Below are 18853 nucleotides of genomic sequence, written 5' to 3'. Positions count from 1 at the left end.
GATCCCTCTGCTCATCAACACTGTTAAGGTTCTTGCATTTGACAAGGCAACACTTCACATTTGGCCAGGTTAAGCTCCATCTGCCATTTCTCCAGCCATATCTGCTACTCATCTACTGTATATCCCTTTGAATTCTTCGCAGTCCTTGACAATATCCACAACATCACCAATCTTTGTATCATCTGCAAATTTACTAACCTACCTAACTACATTTTTATCCAAGACATTTATATGCATCACATACAGCAGAGGTATGTGGAAGAGACCACTGGTAACAGACCTTCAGCTAGAATAAGTCCCTTCAACCACCACCTTCTGTTTTCTGTCTTCTACAGTTCCGAATCCAGTCAGCTTATTCACCATGGATCCAGGCACACAGTCTTCAGACTCCTGTACCTCCTTCCTGAAAGTAGCAATGAGAAGACAGCATGCCCTGGCTGATGGAGACCCTTAATGATGGATAATGCCTTTTTGAGGTATTGCCTTTTGAAAATGCCCTCGATGTGGGGTAGGGGTGGATTAAGAATGCATCTTTGAGAGTTGATTGTCAGCAAGGAGGAGATGTATTATATATGGAGTGTGAAAGCTCTCAGCCTGTAATTGATGGAATTTTGAAGAATGAGGGGGGATCTCATTGAAATGTATTGAATATTAAAAGACCTAGATAGAGAGAATGTGGAGAGGATTTTTCCTATAGTAGCAGGGTCTAGGACCAGAAGGCACAACCTCAAAATAAAGATGTCATTCAGAATGGAGATGACGAGGAATGTCTTTAGCCAGAGAGTGGTGAATCTGTGGAATTCATTGCCACAGGCAGCTGTGGAGGCCAAGTCATTGAGTGTATTTAAGGTGGAAGTTGACAGGTTCTTGACTAGATAGGGTGTGAAAGGGTATGGGGAGAATGCAGGCGAATGGGTTTGAGAGGGAAGTGCATCAATCATGATCAAATGTCAGTGCAGACACAATGGGCCAAATGGACCAATGCATCAAGATCTAATCCTACAGCTTCTGGTCTTATTCTGAAGCCTTTCAACTTTCATTCTGACTCCGAAATGAATTAAATTCACACATCCTGCACAAGTACAGTTTCAGAACCAGAATCAGGTTTAATATTATTGTCATATATCGTGAAAGATATATTTTAAAAAGTTAAATTAAATAAGTTGTGCAAAAATAGAAATAAAAAAGGTTGTGAGGTGGTGTTCATGGGATCAATGTCCATTCAGAAATCTGATGGCGGAGGGGAGAGGAGCTGTCCTGAATGGTTGAGTGTGTCCCTTCAGGCTCCTGTACCTTCTCCTTGATGGTGGCGATGAGAAGAGGGCATGTCCTGGGTGAAGAGCGTGCTTAGTGATGGACGACGCCTTAAATAGAGAACTATATTAAATGTAATGTGTGAATTTTTAATTTCAATGCGCATTTTATTGGTACCTTATAAACAACATAATTCTAATCCATCGCTTTATATTATTGGTGGAATAAATATATATTGAAGTTAGGTTTTATTTTAATTTATAAAAAGCGATTACGTGGAAACAACTAGAAACGTCACGATTCCCTGTAAAATGATGCGAGTAATGCTAAGTACAGCAGAGCATTGAAAGAAATCCACTCCTCCCTCTCGCGTCAAACGCCAGTGAGCGCCACCCCTCCACTTCTCAGAGGCTTTGGAGGGAAGGTGCTCCTACTCGCTGCTGAGTCACTGGAAACGGACCATGGCTCAAGACTACGTGGAGGCAAAAATCCAGGCGGACAAAGTGGTCCTTTTCATCAAAAAGTCCTGTCCTTACTGCGACCTAGCGAAGAATGTGTTTGGAAATTTTGAGTTCAAAAAAGACAGGCTACAGATTCACGACATTACGGACCATGCCCAAGTGAAGGAGATTCAGAGTTACTTGGAAAGTAAAACCGGAGCCAGGACGGTAAGTTCATTTCTTTTAAACGAACGCCATCTTTTTGCTGACTTCGGGTTTACGTTTCTCGTCTTCATTTTATTTTCTACTATGGTCGAACGAAACTGTAAGCTGCTCTTCGGGTCTTCAGTATCATTATGACTGAAAACGGCAAATGGCGAGTTGCCATCTGCAGACAGACGGGGTTCTCGGCCAACAGCGATCGTCAGCGGGCTGGGTTGTCACTGCCCGGCCCATTTCCCCTCCATGCCTTTAGAGCTCTTTGAGCAACGACTTGCAATTTCATCCCGGTTTTTAAAGCAATGGGAAATCTCTAAGGCGAATCACAGAGCGAGCGGAGGCACCCGGATCTCTATCGTCGGCGCACAATCGTGTCTGATTTCCTGCTGCATTTGGCGATACTGCTGTCTGGGAGGGGGGAGAGTTCATCGGAAGGGCAACTCAGGGCTGGGTGGGCTTTTCACGGCTTCGCTCACCCCTTGGTACCAGGTCCCTGTCCCTCGGCTTCTCCGGTCACGCCGCTTGAATCCTGTAAATCGAACCTCCCTCCCCCCGCGCCAGTGAATCTTTCCAGTGTGGAAACCATTAACTCTGCAATTCTCTGAAGCGGGGATTCCCAACCTTTTTAATTCCCTGAAGCCCCTGCCATTAACCGAAGGGTCTGCGGACCCCAGTTTGGGCCGTGCTCTGAAGCAACACACACAGAATGCGGGGCAGGAGTCGTCCTTTCGGGCCGACACCCTCCATCAGTCAGGACTCCAACTCGGGATCGTTTTGCACGGCCACTTCGCCATCAACCAGACTCATTTCTTTGTAACTCGCGAGTCGATACTGGAAGTGACGCCAATAACTTGATAACCACACGTTGAATTTAGGCGCTTGAAATGCACAAGGCACGGTTAGTAAGTCTGCGGATGATACTACAATGGGTGGTGTAGAAGGTAATGATCAGCTAGGTGTGTGGGCTGAGGTCTGGCATTTTGGGGAGCAACCCAGGGTAAGACTAGCACAGGGCACTGGGGAGTGTTATGGAACAGAGGAGTGCAAATGCATAGTTTACTGAAAGCGGCATCTGGGGCAGACACCCAGAGGGGGCACAGTAGCTTTGTGGTTAGCACAGCCCTTTACAGTACAGGTGAACGGGGTTCAATTCCCGCTACTGCCTGGAAGTAGTTTGTACTTTCTGCCAGTTTCCCCCCAGAGTTTCTCATAGGTTGTTCTCACAGTCCAAAGATGTACCAGCTAGGCAGTGTACATCGTCCTTCGACAAATCGGGGTTGTTGGGTGGTGCAGTTCAAAAGGCAGGAAGGGTCTGCTCCTTGCTGTATCTCAATAAATAAAATATTCACCTCAATACTGTATGTTAACTCTAACCTTAACTAAAGAATATTTGTATCTAAGAATACAATGTATCTTAGTGGCAATCCACTATGCAGTTCCTTCTAAGATACATTGTAGTGAAAATGATTTGCTTATCAGCTACAAGTTGCCTTTTCAAGGATGTTGGAACGTGCCATTCTGATAATGTTGTGGCCTGGTATTTCATCTGAAGACAATATCTCTGTCAATGAACTGATAAGAGCAAGAGTAGGCCTTCCCATCCCGCCTCACCATTCATTATAGTCACAGCTAATCTGCCCCAGGCCTCGCTTCACCTCTGTGCTACTTCCCCAGTCCTCAATTAGGACCCTCTTCGTCTAAATCTCTCAGCAGTTAGCACATCGCTTTGCAGCATTGGCAATTGGGGTTCAGTTTCTGGCACTGTCTGAAAGGAGTTTGTATACGACCACGTGGGTTTCCTCTGGCAATTCCTGTTTCCTCTCACCTTCCAAAAAGGCAGGAGTGAGTAACTTCTGGGCATGCTCTGTCTGTTGGCACGGAAACATGGTGACATGCGCAGGTTGCCCCCCAGCACATCTCTGGACTGGCTGGGTCCTTGACGCAAGTGACACATTTCACTGTTTGTTTCAATGTGTTGATGTAGATGTGGCAAGTAAAACTAATCTTGTCTATTATAAGCTAATTGTCCAATAACTCACCTCCGGTTTGCAGCATTAAAAAATTCCAGACAGCCACACCAATCGGTTGTGTCTGTCTCTGGAATTTATAGCAGATTTAGTGCTGCCAAGGCTGGCTTTCTAGGCAAGCACCTATTCAGCTAATTGGCACACGTTTATTACTGTTAAAACACACACAAATTGCTGGAGGAACTCAGCAGGCCAGGCAGTATCTATGGGAAAGAGCACAGTCGAGGTTTCAGGCCGAAAACCTTTGTCATTACTGTCATCCTGTGGAGGTGCTCATCGTTACTTTCATTAGTTAAATACATGTTACACCTGCGGCAGTGAAGGTCTCCACCTCTGTCTCTCTTGGCCATCCATCACACGCAAGCGTAGAAGGATTCTTCATTGCAGTTTCTGGAACAGTTTTGTTTGACCAGGCAGGGTTGTTAGCCCTGAGCTGAACCCCCAAAACCTGCAGGATTGGTGGACCACTGGAAGCCAGTTGGCATGCACTTATTTCTGTTGACCTGTGGTGTGCTTATCACTACATTGGGTAGTTCAAATTCTATTTTGCAGTTGAATCAGATCTTCTGGTAGCAACCTGGTCTCCAAACCCAGTACCAATTAGATCCCCCCAATTCCAATTATACTGAAACCCTTTGACAGCAGTTAACCATATGGCAAAGCTGAAACATCTGTCAAAGCACCTTAAATCACAGACGCACCTGATAGTCACCTGTAGTACTGCGGTCCTTTGTGGTTGCCCCATCATAGAAAAGATACGGAAGCTTTAGAGATGATCCAGATAGGAGAAGATTTAATAGGATGCTGCCTGGATTAGAAAGCCTGTTTTGTGAGGATAGGTGGAGCGAGCTGGGATTTTCTCTTTGGAGTGAAGGAGGATGAAAGGTGACTTGATAGAGGTGTACAAGATGAAAATAGGTATAGATAGAGTGGACAGGCAGAGACTTTATACCCGGGTGGAAATGGCTAATTCAAGAGGGTAAAACTTTAAGGTGTTGGGAGGAAAGTATAGGGGGGCAATATCAGAGGTAGTTTTCTTTACCCAGAATGGTAGGTGTGTGGCATGTGCTGTTAGAGCTGGTGTAAGAGGTAGATACATTAGAGACATTTCAGAGTGTTAAACAGAGCCTTCTTCTTAAGCCCATCACCCCAACTGGGGCATGGGCCAACATTTCAAATTTTCCCAGGTGTAGCCCATCCTCTTTGTGTATCTTTCCTCTTCCAGGGATGAAGTTTTTGGAGCTACTGTTGACGTTTCTGTAGCACTGGGTTTTTAGGGGATGGGATTGCTAGGCTCAGATTTTCGGATCAGTGTACAATCAGCAAACTTCAGGGCAGGAATTATGCTGCAGTTTTCAAGCCTTGCCCGTTCATGCCGGAGTTCCGAACATTTTCACGATTGTGTTGAGAAATGCTGGTGTTTCTCAGGGAAATGCAGACTTTTGGCATGGGAGATGATTGTGGTGTGAATGGTTGGCTTCAGGCCTATCTAATGTACAGTAGATCTTGTAGATTTGTTTCTGATTGGGAAATGCCATGGTATTTACTCACCTGGGTCAGGGAAACGGTCCGTTTTCTTTCTGGCTCAAAAATGTCTTTGGCAACCTCCCTAACGCTATTTCCAAGTACGTTTTCTAAAGAAAAGTGTTGGCACCATTACCCTTGCTGTTTAATTACATTTGATTTGTGTTGTGTTGTATGACGTGGGCGTTCATAGTCTTTTCATCCCCATCATTGTTCTCGGAAAATTTTTCTACGGAACTGGTTTGCCTTATTCTGGGCAGTGCCTTTACAAGATGAGTGATCCCAGACATAAATTCTCTTAAGAGATTGTCTGCCTGAAATCAGTGGTTGCATAACCAGGACTTGTGATATGCACCAGTTGCTCATACGACCATCCACCACCTGCACCCATGGCTTCACATGACTCTGATTGTGGGGGAGGGGTCTAAGCTGGTGCTACACCTTGCCCAAGGGTGACCTGTAGACTAGCAGAGTCTACACCTCCTTTGGTAGAGATAGATCTCTGCCCTTCCACCGAATACTGTATCTCTAAATACATAATGCCTAAAGAGACAACTCAACAATTGCTTCATTAAGTCAAATGTTTAATCCATTGCATTAAATATCAAGCATCATCAGAAAAGCTTTAAGATAGCACAAACCACAGAACTATAGCCCCTTTCTCCTGACTTAATGCTTGTGGTTCCTGTGAGATACTAAGATTAGAATGGCAAGAAAAGCTGTTGGTAAATGAGGGCCATTGTTTTTGCTTTCTGTCCTTGCTGGCTGCTTTAGCAAATTGCACTGGGATTCACCGAATGAAAGTCGGTTGAAAAGCAAGGGAAAAATCTCGCAGATGCTGGAAACCCTGAAATAAAAAAATTAAAATTGCAAGAGATATTCAGCAGCTCTCGTCTCTCTCCATAGATGCTGCATTACCTGCTAGGTATGTGAAATTACATCTAGGGTCAATGAATTCTGTCAGTGGCAATCACTGGGAGCCATGGGTCTCCAGGCACCATTCTTTACAATATAGATGCAGATCAAGAGCGTGGGAGGCCGGAACCCGCTAAAGGTACAGCAAGCACTGTGGCAGATGATTCAGGTTAATTTAGTTATCATATGTACATTGAGTCACCCAGTGAAATGTGCCATTTGCATTAACAACCAGCACACCCAAGGGTGTGCTGGGTGGGGGCAGCCCACAAGTGTCACCACACATTCCAGTGCCAATGTAACATCCCCACAATGTCTCACAGAACACACAGGCAACGACAGTAAGACAAGCCGCTTTCCCCCTGCCCACACCAACCCACATACAGAAGCCATCGGCCCCAGGGCAGGCCGCCTCCAGGTCTCCAGTCCTTAGCCCTGGAATTTCAGATTCACTGGCATCCCACCTTCAAGTTTTGATTTCATCCCAAGCTGGTTTTGACCTCCAAGCCCCGTGACCCGGGCCCTTCATGTCTCCTTTGGACCCTCCAGAAACCTGCTCTTCCAACTCCCCCTTACCAGGCAACAATCCCTGGGTAATAATGATCAAAACCAGTAATCTGTCTGCTTCCAACTCGGTGTACTAGCATTTTCCCCAGTCCAAAACTAATTCTACCCAATGAGCCATGTGCAGTACATCTTTCACTAACTGGGAATGTATTCCAGAGCACCCACAAGTTCTAATCAGTGGTTTAGCATTAATAATGGAATCTGTTCCAAGCTCTGTGTTTGAAATTATGATGAAAGATAGCTGACTGAAAACATTAGCCGTGTTGCTCTTTCTGTGGTTGATGACATGCTGAGTATTTCCAGCTTTTTCTATCAAATTCCAACTGGTACCAATGTCACATGGGGCTCTGTCTTTAGAAACAACCTGATGTTGTTTTGCAAATTTCTACAGGTGAACCATAGAGAGAATTCTAACTGGCTAACTGGCTGCATCACCACCTTGTATGGGGGGGGGGGGGGGAGGAGGAATTGGTGAGGATAAAAATAAGCTGTAAACTCGGTTAGCTCTATCATCTCTAGCCTCACCAGCATCCAGGACATCTTCAAAGAGCAATGCCACAAAAACATGGCATCCATCATGAAGGACATCACCCCACCAGGAAGGTACAGGAACCTTCTGTGCAATTCAGGAACAGCTTCTTTCCCTCTGCCAACAGGTTTCCGATCATACATTAAACCCAAGAATACTACCTCACTACTTTCTCTAATTTTATATATATAAACTTACTGTGATTTAGTTTTTATTATGTATTGCAATGTACTGCTGCCATATAACAACAAATTTCATGATGTATGCTGATGATATTAAACCAGATTCTGAAGTGTTAGTCCTTTCATCAAAGGCTTTTTGAAAGTCCAGTTGGAACAGTTTATTGGGTTCCCCTCATTCATTAATCTTATGGCTTCCTTGTAACAAAACTTAAATTAGTTTTGTAGTTTATTGTTCAAGATTGTTTGATGTCATTTCCTGTACACAATTGTAAAGGAGAACAAAATAATTGTTACTCCAGATCCCATGCAGCACAAAAAAGTCCAGTAAGATAAAGAACACAATAATAACAAAAAATACATTTAAAAAAAGCATAAGATAGCTTATATACATAAATTGTATGTCCATAAGGTGATTCTAAGCACAGGAGTGTCTGTACGTAAGGTGACTGACAAGAAATGATAAAGTCGTAGTGTTGGAGGGGTGGATTTGTGGGTGGAGGTGTTGATCAGCTTTACTGCTGAGGGAAAGTACCTGCCCTTGAGTCGTGTAGTGTGTGAATGCTCCTAGCATCCTCCCTGTGGGGCAAGCAGTCCATGAGCAGGTTGGGTGGAAGCCTTCATGATGTTACTGGCCTTTTTCTAGCACCTTTCGGTATATATGTCCTTGATGGCAGGGAGGCTGGTGCTAGTGATGCATTGGGCAGTTTTGACTACTCATTGTGTAGCCTTCCTGTCTGCTGTAGTGCAGTTTTTATGCCAAGTAGTGATGCAGTTTGTTAAGATGCTCTTTACTATGCAGCTGTAGAATGCCATGAATATGGATGTGCAGAGTCCAGCTCTCTTCAGAAAATAGAGGCATTGGCAGTCTTACCCGACTGTGTAGAACATGTTCTGGGACCGCGAGAGCTTGTGTGTGATCTGCACTCACAGCAGTTTGAAACTGCTTGTAGTTTCACTGATGTGAAGTGGAGTGTGAGTGGGGCGAGTTCTTCTGAAGTTGATCACCATCTCCTTTGTCTTGTTGACATTGAGGAAGAGCTACAAGATGCTTTATTAATAGCTGTGCTGAGTTTTGTGAGTAGCACCTTCTCTCACTCACTGTTCAGTGTGGATGATCCAGGAATCCCTTAAAGCATGTGATGATTAAGCCTGTAGTTTCCTGGCTCTGTTCCATCTTTTAAAATAAGAATTACACTGTGCTATATTCTATTTGAGGAAAATGTCCATTTAATCTCTTGAATTTATAGTTGAGGGGCTCACTGAAGTCTTCTCTCCACCTTAATGTTGGTCCACGCCTCAAGAAGATGAATCCATCACTAAGGACCCTCATCATCTAGGACCATTAATACCATTGGGGAGGAAGTACAGGAGTCCAAGACTCTCGCTCAACAATTTAGGAACAGCTTCTTTCCTTCCACCATCAGATTTCTGGACTGTCCATGAACTCATGAATATTACCTGGCTATTCTGTTTTTAGTAATTTTATTTTTGTCATGTATAGATTTTCATGTCTTTTCACTGCTGCCACAAAACAACAATTTTGCATCATATGTTGGCGGAAATAAATCTGATTATGATCAGTTTTTTTTTACCAGTTATTTACTATTTGTTACCTTTTATCTGGACCATTTGTTACCATTTTAAACATGGTCAGTTTGACCATTACCATTTTGAGCATAACGACACTTGTGGGGTGCCTGCAGTATGTATTTCGACAGTATTTGCTTCAGAGAAGCAAAGGGCACATTTAACTGTATGCTTTGATGTATTCATCACATATAAAGCTAATCTGTCTTTAATCTTTGACAGCAGTAGTAATTGTACCAGTCTGAATAATATTGATTGCTATTGCTCAATAGGAGAGCCAAATAGAATTAAGACAGTATTCACTCTGTACAGGCATTTTTGAGTGAGCATAACAGTTCTGTTCTTATTACAGGTGCCACGTGTATTCATCGGGACTGAATGTGTGGGAGGTGGTTCCGATGTTAAGCAGCTCCATGAGTCTGGAGCGCTGAAGGAGAAGCTCATTGCCATCGGCGCCTTATCGTCCTAGGTAAGATTGAGGAGCATGAAATTCTAAGGCTTTGTAAGGCCTTGGTCAGGCTCCATTTGGCGGATTATGAGCAGTCTTAGGCTCCTTATCTGGGAAAGGGAGGGAAGGAGCTCCAGAGGAGAATCATGAGAATTATCCTGGGTCCTAAAGGGTTAACACATGAGGAGTGTTTGATGTTGTATGGGCTTATTCCAATGGCCTGAAATTTCCATTTCCAAAACTGGTAGTTCCATGCATGTTGCTTTGCACTGGAATGTGTGGCGACAATTGCATGCTGCGCCCAGGGCGCGGGCGTGCTGCTTGTTAATGCAAATGATGCATTTTACTCTATGCTTTGATGTAAATGTTTGAAGTAAATTTATGATCACATATGTCACCTGAGATTAATTTTCATGTGGGCATATTCAATAAATCCATAATAGAATATTTAACTTTAATATAATCAATGAAAGAACACAGTATCAGGCCATTGGAATAAGACTATATGTCCTCAAATGCTCCTTGTATGTTAACCCTTTAATTCCTGGAATGATTCTCATGAACCTCCTCAGGGTCCTCTCCACATGCTATTAATGAATCTGAATCTGTAGCAGTCAGAAAGTTTGAAAATCTTATGCAAATACTGATCCAAACCCAGATGTTTCTACAGTAATTAAGACCATTAGACACAGGAGTGGAATTGGGATATTCGGACCATTGAGTCTCAGTGACATTCAATGTCTGTTTTATTCCCCTTTCATCCCCATTCTCCTGCCTTCTCTTTTGTAACCTTTGATGCCCTTGCTAATCAAGAACCTAGGAATCTCCACTTTAAATATACCCAAAGATCTATCTTCCATAGCGGTCTGTGGCAATGAAATCCACAGATTCACCAACCTCTGGCTAAAGAAGTTCCTCTTTACCTTGATTCTAAAGGATGCCCTTGTATCTGACTCATCCTAGACTCCCTCCACTATTGGAAACCTCCTCTCCCTGTCCACTCAATCTAAGTTTTCCAATTTTTGAAAAGTTTCAATGAGGTTCCCACCCCACCCCACCCCCATTCTTCTAAACTACAGCAAGTACAGGCCCAGAATCATCACACACTCCTCATGCTTTGAGTCCCGGGATCATTCTCGTGAGCCTCCCCTGGACCCTTTACAATGCCAATATGTCCTTTCTCAGATAAGGGGCCCAAGATTGTTCACGATACTCCCAAGTGCAGTCTGACCAATGCCTTATAAAGCCTCAGCATTACAAACTGCTCTTAGTAGTTGGTCTCTACACTAGTGGAGCATGAATTTCCTGCATTTTACTAAATAGCAATGGGAAATCTGCTCAAGGACATTTAGTTACCTTTATCTCATTTGCAGCACTTGTGTTCTCAGTACTATCTAGTTAGATATGTACAATTTGCTTTTATTTGCATATTGGTTGTTAGTCTTTACTTATGTATAGTTTTTCATATTGTATTTCTTTACTTTCCTCTAAATGCCTGAAAGAAAGTGAATCTCAAGATAGCATATGGTTACATCCACTTATTTCAATGATAAATTTACTTTGAACTTTGACCTTGTGCAGGAAAATCAAAACAAAGCTACAGTTGCTGAAAGTCCATAATAAAACCAGAAAATACTGGGAACAACTTTGTGGAGTGAGGGGGATTAGCATTTCAATTGAAGACCCTTCTTTAGATGGGGAAAAAGAAAATAAGTTAGTTGAAGGTTGGAGAAGGGACTGGGGAGGACTAGATAGGACAAAAGAAATATCTCTAGAATGGCGTCATGGTTGCCAAGGAGATAAGCTGCTGATGAAGCAACCTGGTGAATGTGTGTTAATGTGGGCAGTTAGAATTAGTACAAGATCTGGGAGATATAGGCAGTTAGAGGAAACACAAGCAAAGGAATGTGGATGGTGCAGTAGTCAATGTTAATGGACAGAGAAACACTGAGTCACTGTGACAGGTTGTTTTTTCAGTGCAGAACCGGATAGTTATGGTACATGCAAGTTGTTGAATTTAATATTGGGTGTGGAAGGCTTGGATGTCTATTATAGAAGGTGAGGTGCTGTTCTTTGAGCCTTTAAGAATCACCTTCAGCATTCTGGAGATGAAGGGCATATTCCCTTCCCAATTTTGTGGTCAGCTTTTCATTCTTCAGCAGCCATCACCCTTTTGATGACACAACCCCCATACATACTGAAAATTCCAAACCAAAAATGCAGATGCTGCTCATCTAAAAAAACACAGAAAATGCACATCAGCAGAAATGCCACACTTATCCTTTATTGCCCTTCCCTTTCACCATCCTATGATCTAAACAGGCTCTTCCAGGTGAACACGAGATTGTGCAGATGCTGGAAATACAGAGAAACAAGCACCTAAGTCCTGATGAAGTTTCTCAGCCCGAAACGTCAACTGTTTATTCCTCTCCTGACCCGACCCACCCCTTATTCTCAAACCTCTTGTGACAGACGTCCCACCTCTTGTTCTCAAAAGCCTTGGCTGATAAAGGCAAGCAGACTGTGTGCCACTTTACCATTCTCTTTATCTGTTTTACCATTTTCAAGGAACGATATACTTGTACCCCTTGGTCTCTCTGTCCTACAGCATTCCCCAGGGCCCTGCATTCACTGTGTATGTCCTGTCCAAGAATGCATCACTTTGCACTTCTCCAAGTTGACTTCCATCTTCCATTCCTTTGCCTTTCTTCCCAGTTGATCTAGATCCTGGTGAAATCGTAGACAACCTTCACGCTCCACCACACCACCAATTTTGGTGTCAACTGCAACTTACAAGTTGTTTCATCTAGGGGCCTGTCCAGATCATTAATATACATGATGAAGAATGGGGGACCCTGCAGCACATCACTGGGCTGAAGATGTACTCAAGATAAACAAGTGAAACAAATAGCTGACTATGAGTGGGTCACTGTTTTGAGGAAATTCCAGGCCATCAAATATGTTGTATAATAAGAATAAATTTTCTCTTCATTGGGTTAGTCACATATTGTTTACGACTCTAATGCCAAAAAAAACTAAGAAACTCCTAACAAAGAGATGTTCCTAATTACTTTACTGGAGGAAAACAATTTCTCTTTCCAAAATACTGAAAGGTTCAACTTAACAAATATGCAATTTCCTATCATGTCATACCACAAGTGTTATTAACGTTCTCTGCATAACATAATATGGTGAGTAAAACATAATTGGCTGTTTAAAATCAGTGTGTTCATAGTTCAGGTGGGTGGTGGTGATGCACAGTATTTTAATTGTTTTCCAATTACAGAGCTATTGAAATATGGAGGACAGAACAGACACAAATACAATGTTTGGCAACTAATGTTAACTGCAGGTTTGCACTGCTTGCCTGTTGGAATCTTTCTCTTATACTCTCCGGGAATCGGAGATATTCAAAAAGCCACCAATACTCTCCTTCACATTAGCAACTAAAGATCAATTTCTAACTCTTTCTCCAATTTAAGCTTTGCCAGAACAGTTCACATTTCACCCTCTTTCCTCTTGTTTCCAGATTATCTTTAAAAGTTTAATTCTCTCCTAATTCAAACACTTCCTAAAGAAATCTATGTTCCAAAAGCCACTGCACAATGTAAAATTTATTCTAAACCTTCTCATTCCTGAGGAATTTTATTGAAGATCCCTTGTTGTAGATCCCCTCAAAGAGAAAAAATATTCCTTATTCTGTATTAACTTCCTATTCCAGAAGTGTTCATTAAAAGTTACAAATACTGAGTACACATCAAATCAAAGAAAAAAATAAATTAATGCTTTGAATCTAGTCCTTCTAGGCTAATGATTAAATTTAGTTTAGTCTGATGTTTAGTTTGTAATCCCTTTTTGAGGTCTTCGATTGATTATATATTTGAAACATTAACTTTTCTTATTTGAATCCTTGACCTAGAACTAATCTATGCATTTCTATTTCTAAATTATAAACGGGCTGATTTTAATTATTCCAATGACAGTAGGATTGTAAACATGAGATTCTACAGATACTGGAAATCTTGAGCAACACACTCGAAATGCTGGAGAAACTCAGCAGGTTTGGCGGCATGTGTGGAGGGGAATAAACAGTCAACATCTTGGGACGAGACCCTTCATTGGGATTATTCCTCCTAACTCCCTCCAGGCTCTTACCTCTACCTGTCACCCCCACCTCAAAAGGTTCCACCCATCACCTACTAGCCTGTTTCAATCTCTCAACGCCTCTCTACACTGGTTATCAACTCTTCAGACTCTTGGTCCTGATGGAGGATCATAGCCCGAAGGGGTTCCCAACTTTTTTTTAAATATGCCATGGACCAATACCATTAAGCAAGGGGTCCAAGGACCCCAGGTCTAGAGCCCCTGAGTCATTGACAGATGCTGCTAAACCCCACTGAGGAGATGGAGTGTGATAGAAAGAGCAACACGTGCGCACATAATGCTGGAGGATCTTAGCAGGACAGGATAAACATTCTGAACCGAGACTCTCCATCGGAGAACCCGATGGAGGTCTCAGTTTGAAACAGTGCTTGTTTATTCCCCTCCATAGATGGCGCCACACTTGCTGAGTTCCCCCACCAGTGTGTGCGCGTGCTTGTGCTTCCTTTTCTGCAACAACAGCACAATACTTCCTTTCCAAGGAAAGGATGCAGAAATGCATAAACTTACAGAGAAGAGAGCCACATGCTCATTATGGTCAAGCTAGCCAAAAGTAAACTTTAGATTAATTCCACTTCTCAGTCCTTGGTCTATGGTTCTTTGGGCTCATTTAAATGTAATGAGCATTTCACTTCCATTACAATGAGTTCCAGATTCCATCCACATGATCCCACCCTCTTGATCCCTTTCTTAATCCTTGCACCAATTAACTGTAAATACATGTCCCTGAGTGTCTGACCTCCTCAATAAGAGATCTGGGACCTTTCGGAGTCTCCTCGTTCATTATCCCCCAATAAAAGGTCGCCTCTGATTTCTTCATTCTGAGGAGTACAACACACAGCCCATCCATCCTCTCCTCCATGTCACTGATTCTCCAGCCCTGGCAACGTGCATATCCCTCCTCAGCACCGGTCTCCACCTATCACATTTACGCAATAGAGCAGACTATAGTCCTTGATATTAGTCCTAACTTTAAACACTAAACCATCACTGTAATACTACAGGAACAAGAATGAATTTGAGGGGTTTTCTGTCACTGATAGTGGAAATGGAAGGGGTTTTCATTTCTGGTAAAGAGTAAAATTCTGTAAACCACTGGGTGAAAGTGGTTCCAAGATGACATCCTCATTGTTGGTAGCTATCTCTGACATCTGAACTTTGTAACATCAAAATCTGAGATAAGCTGGTCAGTTGTTTGCACATTTGCCCCTCTATCAACCCAATGAATCACAATGGACAAATGCGTCTAAGTTAGAAGCAAAACCCATTCACCCAATTGGGGCTGTCAAACTTGACTTAAAAATTAGGGTGCAGGTCAGTGACTATAGAATACAACATGGTGCAGGCCCTTCTGTCCACAATGTTGTGCTAATCTTTTGATGTACCTTAAATCAATCTAACCCTTCTCTCTCTCCTTCAACTGGATAAAGGGTCTTGGCCTGGAACATCAACTGTTTTTCCCCTCCATCAATGGTGCCCGAGATGCTGAGTTCCTCCAACGTTTTGTGTGTTCCCCCCACATGGCTTTATCATCCATGTGCCTATCCAAGAGTCTCTTAAATGTCCCTAATGTATCTGCCTTTATCACCACCCCTGGAAGCATGTTCCATGCTCCCAACACTGTGGGCACTGTGGGGGTGGGGGGGGGAATTGCCTCTGACATACCCCCTACAGAACCATAAAATTATGCCCCCTCAAATTAGCTATTTCCACCCTGCGTATAAAGACACTGGCGTCTTGTATCTTGATACAAGGCTATCAATTTTAACCGATGTTTCAATTACAAACTCTGCCACCTTCACTAGACGTGCCCAGGCATCATCCCTGATGAAGATGGCAGAGTCTATCATTTGTTAAAATCAACAGCTGTAGCAGCTGGATGCCTGAGAAAGAGTTAATTCTGATTAATGTTATATTTCAATATAATTGTAATATAATTCTAGCTGTGGTGTAAACCAGGAGGTTTCCAAGCTGCGGTCCAGGAACCCCTCAGTTAATGGTAGGGATCCATGGCATAAAAAAGGCTGGGATCCTCTGTTGTAAACATTAACACGGTAACACTCATTTTTCAGAATGAAGTTCCTATTGTCTGATCTAGTTCATAGGGGATATGAGGGAGGATTTGATAGAACTATATAATAGTATGAATGGCTACATGGGTAAATACAAGCAGGCATTTTCCACTGAGATTGGGTGAGACTAGAACTAGAGGTCATGGATTAAGAGTGAAAGATGAGATATTTAAGGAGAACCTGAAGGGGAACTTCTTCACCTGGAGGAAGGTGCAAGTGTGGAATGAGCTGCCAGTGGAAGTGTTGGACACTGGTTTGATTTCAACATTTAAGAGACGTTTGGATAAGGATGTGGATGGGAGGGAAATGGAAGGGTGGGCAAAATAACAGTTTGGTACAGACTAAATGGGCTAAAGGGCCTATTTCTGTGCTATAGTGCTCTGCAACATGCGGAGTTCTGACATCAATATTAACTACTTCTCTTCAATAATTAAAATTGGATTTTTTTTTGATATGTATCATTCTTTATCTCTATCTAAATCCTACCAACAAATTGAATAAGAAGGTATGTAAAATGCCTTTCTTCACATTTGATGGGCAAGGTCAATAAATCCATCGAGTAGTGTTAGAGTTGTCTTAAAATTAGTGTGTATGCCAGGATATGATTGGGCTGTCACAAGAGCATCTTACCTACAGAGAGAAAATGAATGTGGCATTAACAAAAAAAAATGATGAATCTTCATACTCGCAGTTTGTTCCAAGCTTAAAGTTGTCCGTTGGGTTTGTGAGATTCAGTTGATTTTGGTCTGGTTTTGTTACAATAGGAGTGGTTTTCTAAATCTTTTTCTGATCTTTTAGCCTCAATAGGTGTCCAAGGACAGAGAGGTCAACAAGCTGTTACATGAGAATACAACGAGATCTTCCAGAGTGAACGTGATGTCTGTACTCAGTCAATTTCTGCAAGTACGAACTTGACGGCCATCTATGACTTTCCACAAACGCTTGTTCTTCATCTGCATGTAAATGTAATAAAGGGAATCCAATTAATAATGCTGTTGTCACATGTCTTACTTTAATTAACTGATCTTTTATTTATGTTCTTTTTCTAAGGACCTCTGTTGGAAACTCCCTCTGAAATAGTTCAACGTGGCACAGTAGTGCAGTGGTTATCACAATGCTTTACAGTACCGGTGACCCGGGTTCAATTCCTGCTACTGTCTGTAAGGAGTTTGTACGTTCCCCCTGTGACCGTGTGGGTTTCGTTCCGGTGCTCCAGTTTTCCCCACAGTCCAAAGAGACATGCCAGTTGGTAGGTTAACTGATCACTCTAAATTGTCCTGTAATTAGGCTAGGTTAAATTGGGCAGCACAGCTCGAAGAGCCTATTCCATGCTGTATCTCAATAAATTAAAAAATAATAAAAAGGCTTGACGGACGTAATTCTATGATGCATATACGACATAATTTTATGACATGCATTCCCAAAATTTTCAGTTCACTTAAGAGGTTACATTAACAGACTCCCACAGACCATACAATTTCAGGAAATTGCTGAGTTTTCTCAATATCCTAAAAACATACCATTATAAATAATTCCTGGTATTTGCATCAATTCATTAAATTTTAAAAACTGCAGGAATTAAATGGGTCAGCACGGAATAAATGGACTAAAGGGCCTGTTTCTGTGCTGTACTTTTCTATGAATTCACTTTTGTACTTAAGGGCAGTTTGGGGAAAGTAGTTAAAAGGCTCGCAGGATCCTGGGTGTTGTAAACAGAGACACAGAGTACAAGTGCAGGAAAGTCGTGATGCATAAAAAAAAGCAGATTCAGGCACAGGTAGAGAATTATGCTCATCATGTAGGACTTTTACTGTTCTTTATTTGGAGAGATACAGCACAGTAAATGACCCAGCCCAGTGAGCCTGCGCTGCCCAACTACACCCTTGCGACCGATTAACCGACAACTTGGTTGTCTTTGGAATGTGGGAGAAAACTGGAACCCCCCCCCCCCCAAAAGAAATCCATGTGGTCACAGGGTGTACGTACAAATTCCTCACAAACAGCAAAGGAATTGAACCCAAGTTGCAGGTACTGTAACATTGTTACACTAACCATGCCCACTTATCCTTTAAAAAGGCTACAAAGGAGATTCGGAGCTGAGGACCTTTAATTGCATTGGTAGATGGGGGAAGCTGAAGGTTGTTCTTCTGGAATTTTTAGTTTAAAAGAGGAGCCTAACAATTCTGAGATTTGTGGATTGGGCTGTAGTTCATATTGGCCTCTTTTAGTTCTATATTTTTTTCCCTTATTCTTGCCAATTCTTTCTTGTTGCTGATTGGTGGGTTTGGGGTTTGATGCTCTTGGGTGACGTGATCTGTTTTTGTGTGAGGCAGGGGTTGGGGTTTGTGAGTTTTTGTTTCTTTTCAGTCGGGAGGGGGAAAAGGATTGATGTCTTTCTTTCAGCTGCTTCTATGGTTTTCAGCATTTTATGGCTATCTGCGGAAGATAAGAGAAAAACTTGGTGGAAGAGCCAAATAAATGAAGTTCTTGAATAAGAGGCTGGCCGAAGAACCAAAAGATTTGAGAAGAAACATTTTACCAATCCAGAATGGTTCCTGGATAGGGCAGTAGTGACATAATCAATAGTAATTTTCAGAAGCAAACCAGAATGTCCAAGAGATTGGCACCTGCAACCAATGCCGCTAACAGTGACGCCCTGCAGACTGTTCATGAAAGAACTACTTCTTTTAAATACACATCTACTACTAATCTGTGTGTGATTGGGGCCCACAATTTACATTTTGAACATCTGTTCATGGGCAAGGTTGGAAACAGAGTGTGTGATCTACTGATGGAGTGCAAACCCCTTGATTGGCTCCAACTCTCCACCATCTTGCCAAAAAAGGCATCGAGCAAGATTGAGATCGATGAGGGTGAGAGTGGCAGGTGAACGGGTGTTCACCACCATCTTCCTACACTTGACTGGTT

General features: G+C 42.5%; 2 protein-coding genes across 4 annotated transcripts in view; one reads left to right on the top strand and one right to left on the bottom strand.

Annotated features, from left to right (window-relative positions):
- Positions 1 to 1624: 1624 nt before the first annotated feature.
- glrx (glutaredoxin (thioltransferase)) lies at positions 1625 to 16908 on the top strand. Its single transcript, XM_059969424.1, has 3 exons — positions 1625 to 1922; positions 9597 to 9713; positions 16724 to 16908. Exons 1-2 carry the CDS (start codon positions 1716 to 1718, stop codon positions 9711 to 9713), a joined length of 324 nt encoding a protein of 107 aa, XP_059825407.1. The 5' UTR covers positions 1625 to 1715; the 3' UTR covers positions 16724 to 16908.
- The window catches only part of rhobtb3 (Rho related BTB domain containing 3), an 81508-nt gene continuing 79393 nt past the window's right edge, over positions 16739 to 18853 (bottom strand). For all 3 annotated transcript variants that reach the window (XM_059969421.1, XM_059969422.1, XM_059969423.1), the window contains one exon: positions 16739 to 16878. In XM_059969421.1, the coding sequence (XP_059825404.1) occupies positions 16763 to 16878 (116 nt within the window). In that variant the 3' untranslated portion in view covers positions 16739 to 16762. The remainder of the gene's footprint in view (positions 16879 to 18853) is intronic.

Source organism: Hypanus sabinus, chromosome 5, assembly GCF_030144855.1.
Source record: "Hypanus sabinus isolate sHypSab1 chromosome 5, sHypSab1.hap1, whole genome shotgun sequence".
Lineage (NCBI taxonomy): Eukaryota > Metazoa > Chordata > Chondrichthyes > Myliobatiformes > Dasyatidae > Hypanus > Hypanus sabinus.
The sequence above is the reverse complement of the archived record's forward strand: the minus strand, read 5'-3'. Positions and strand labels throughout refer to the sequence as shown.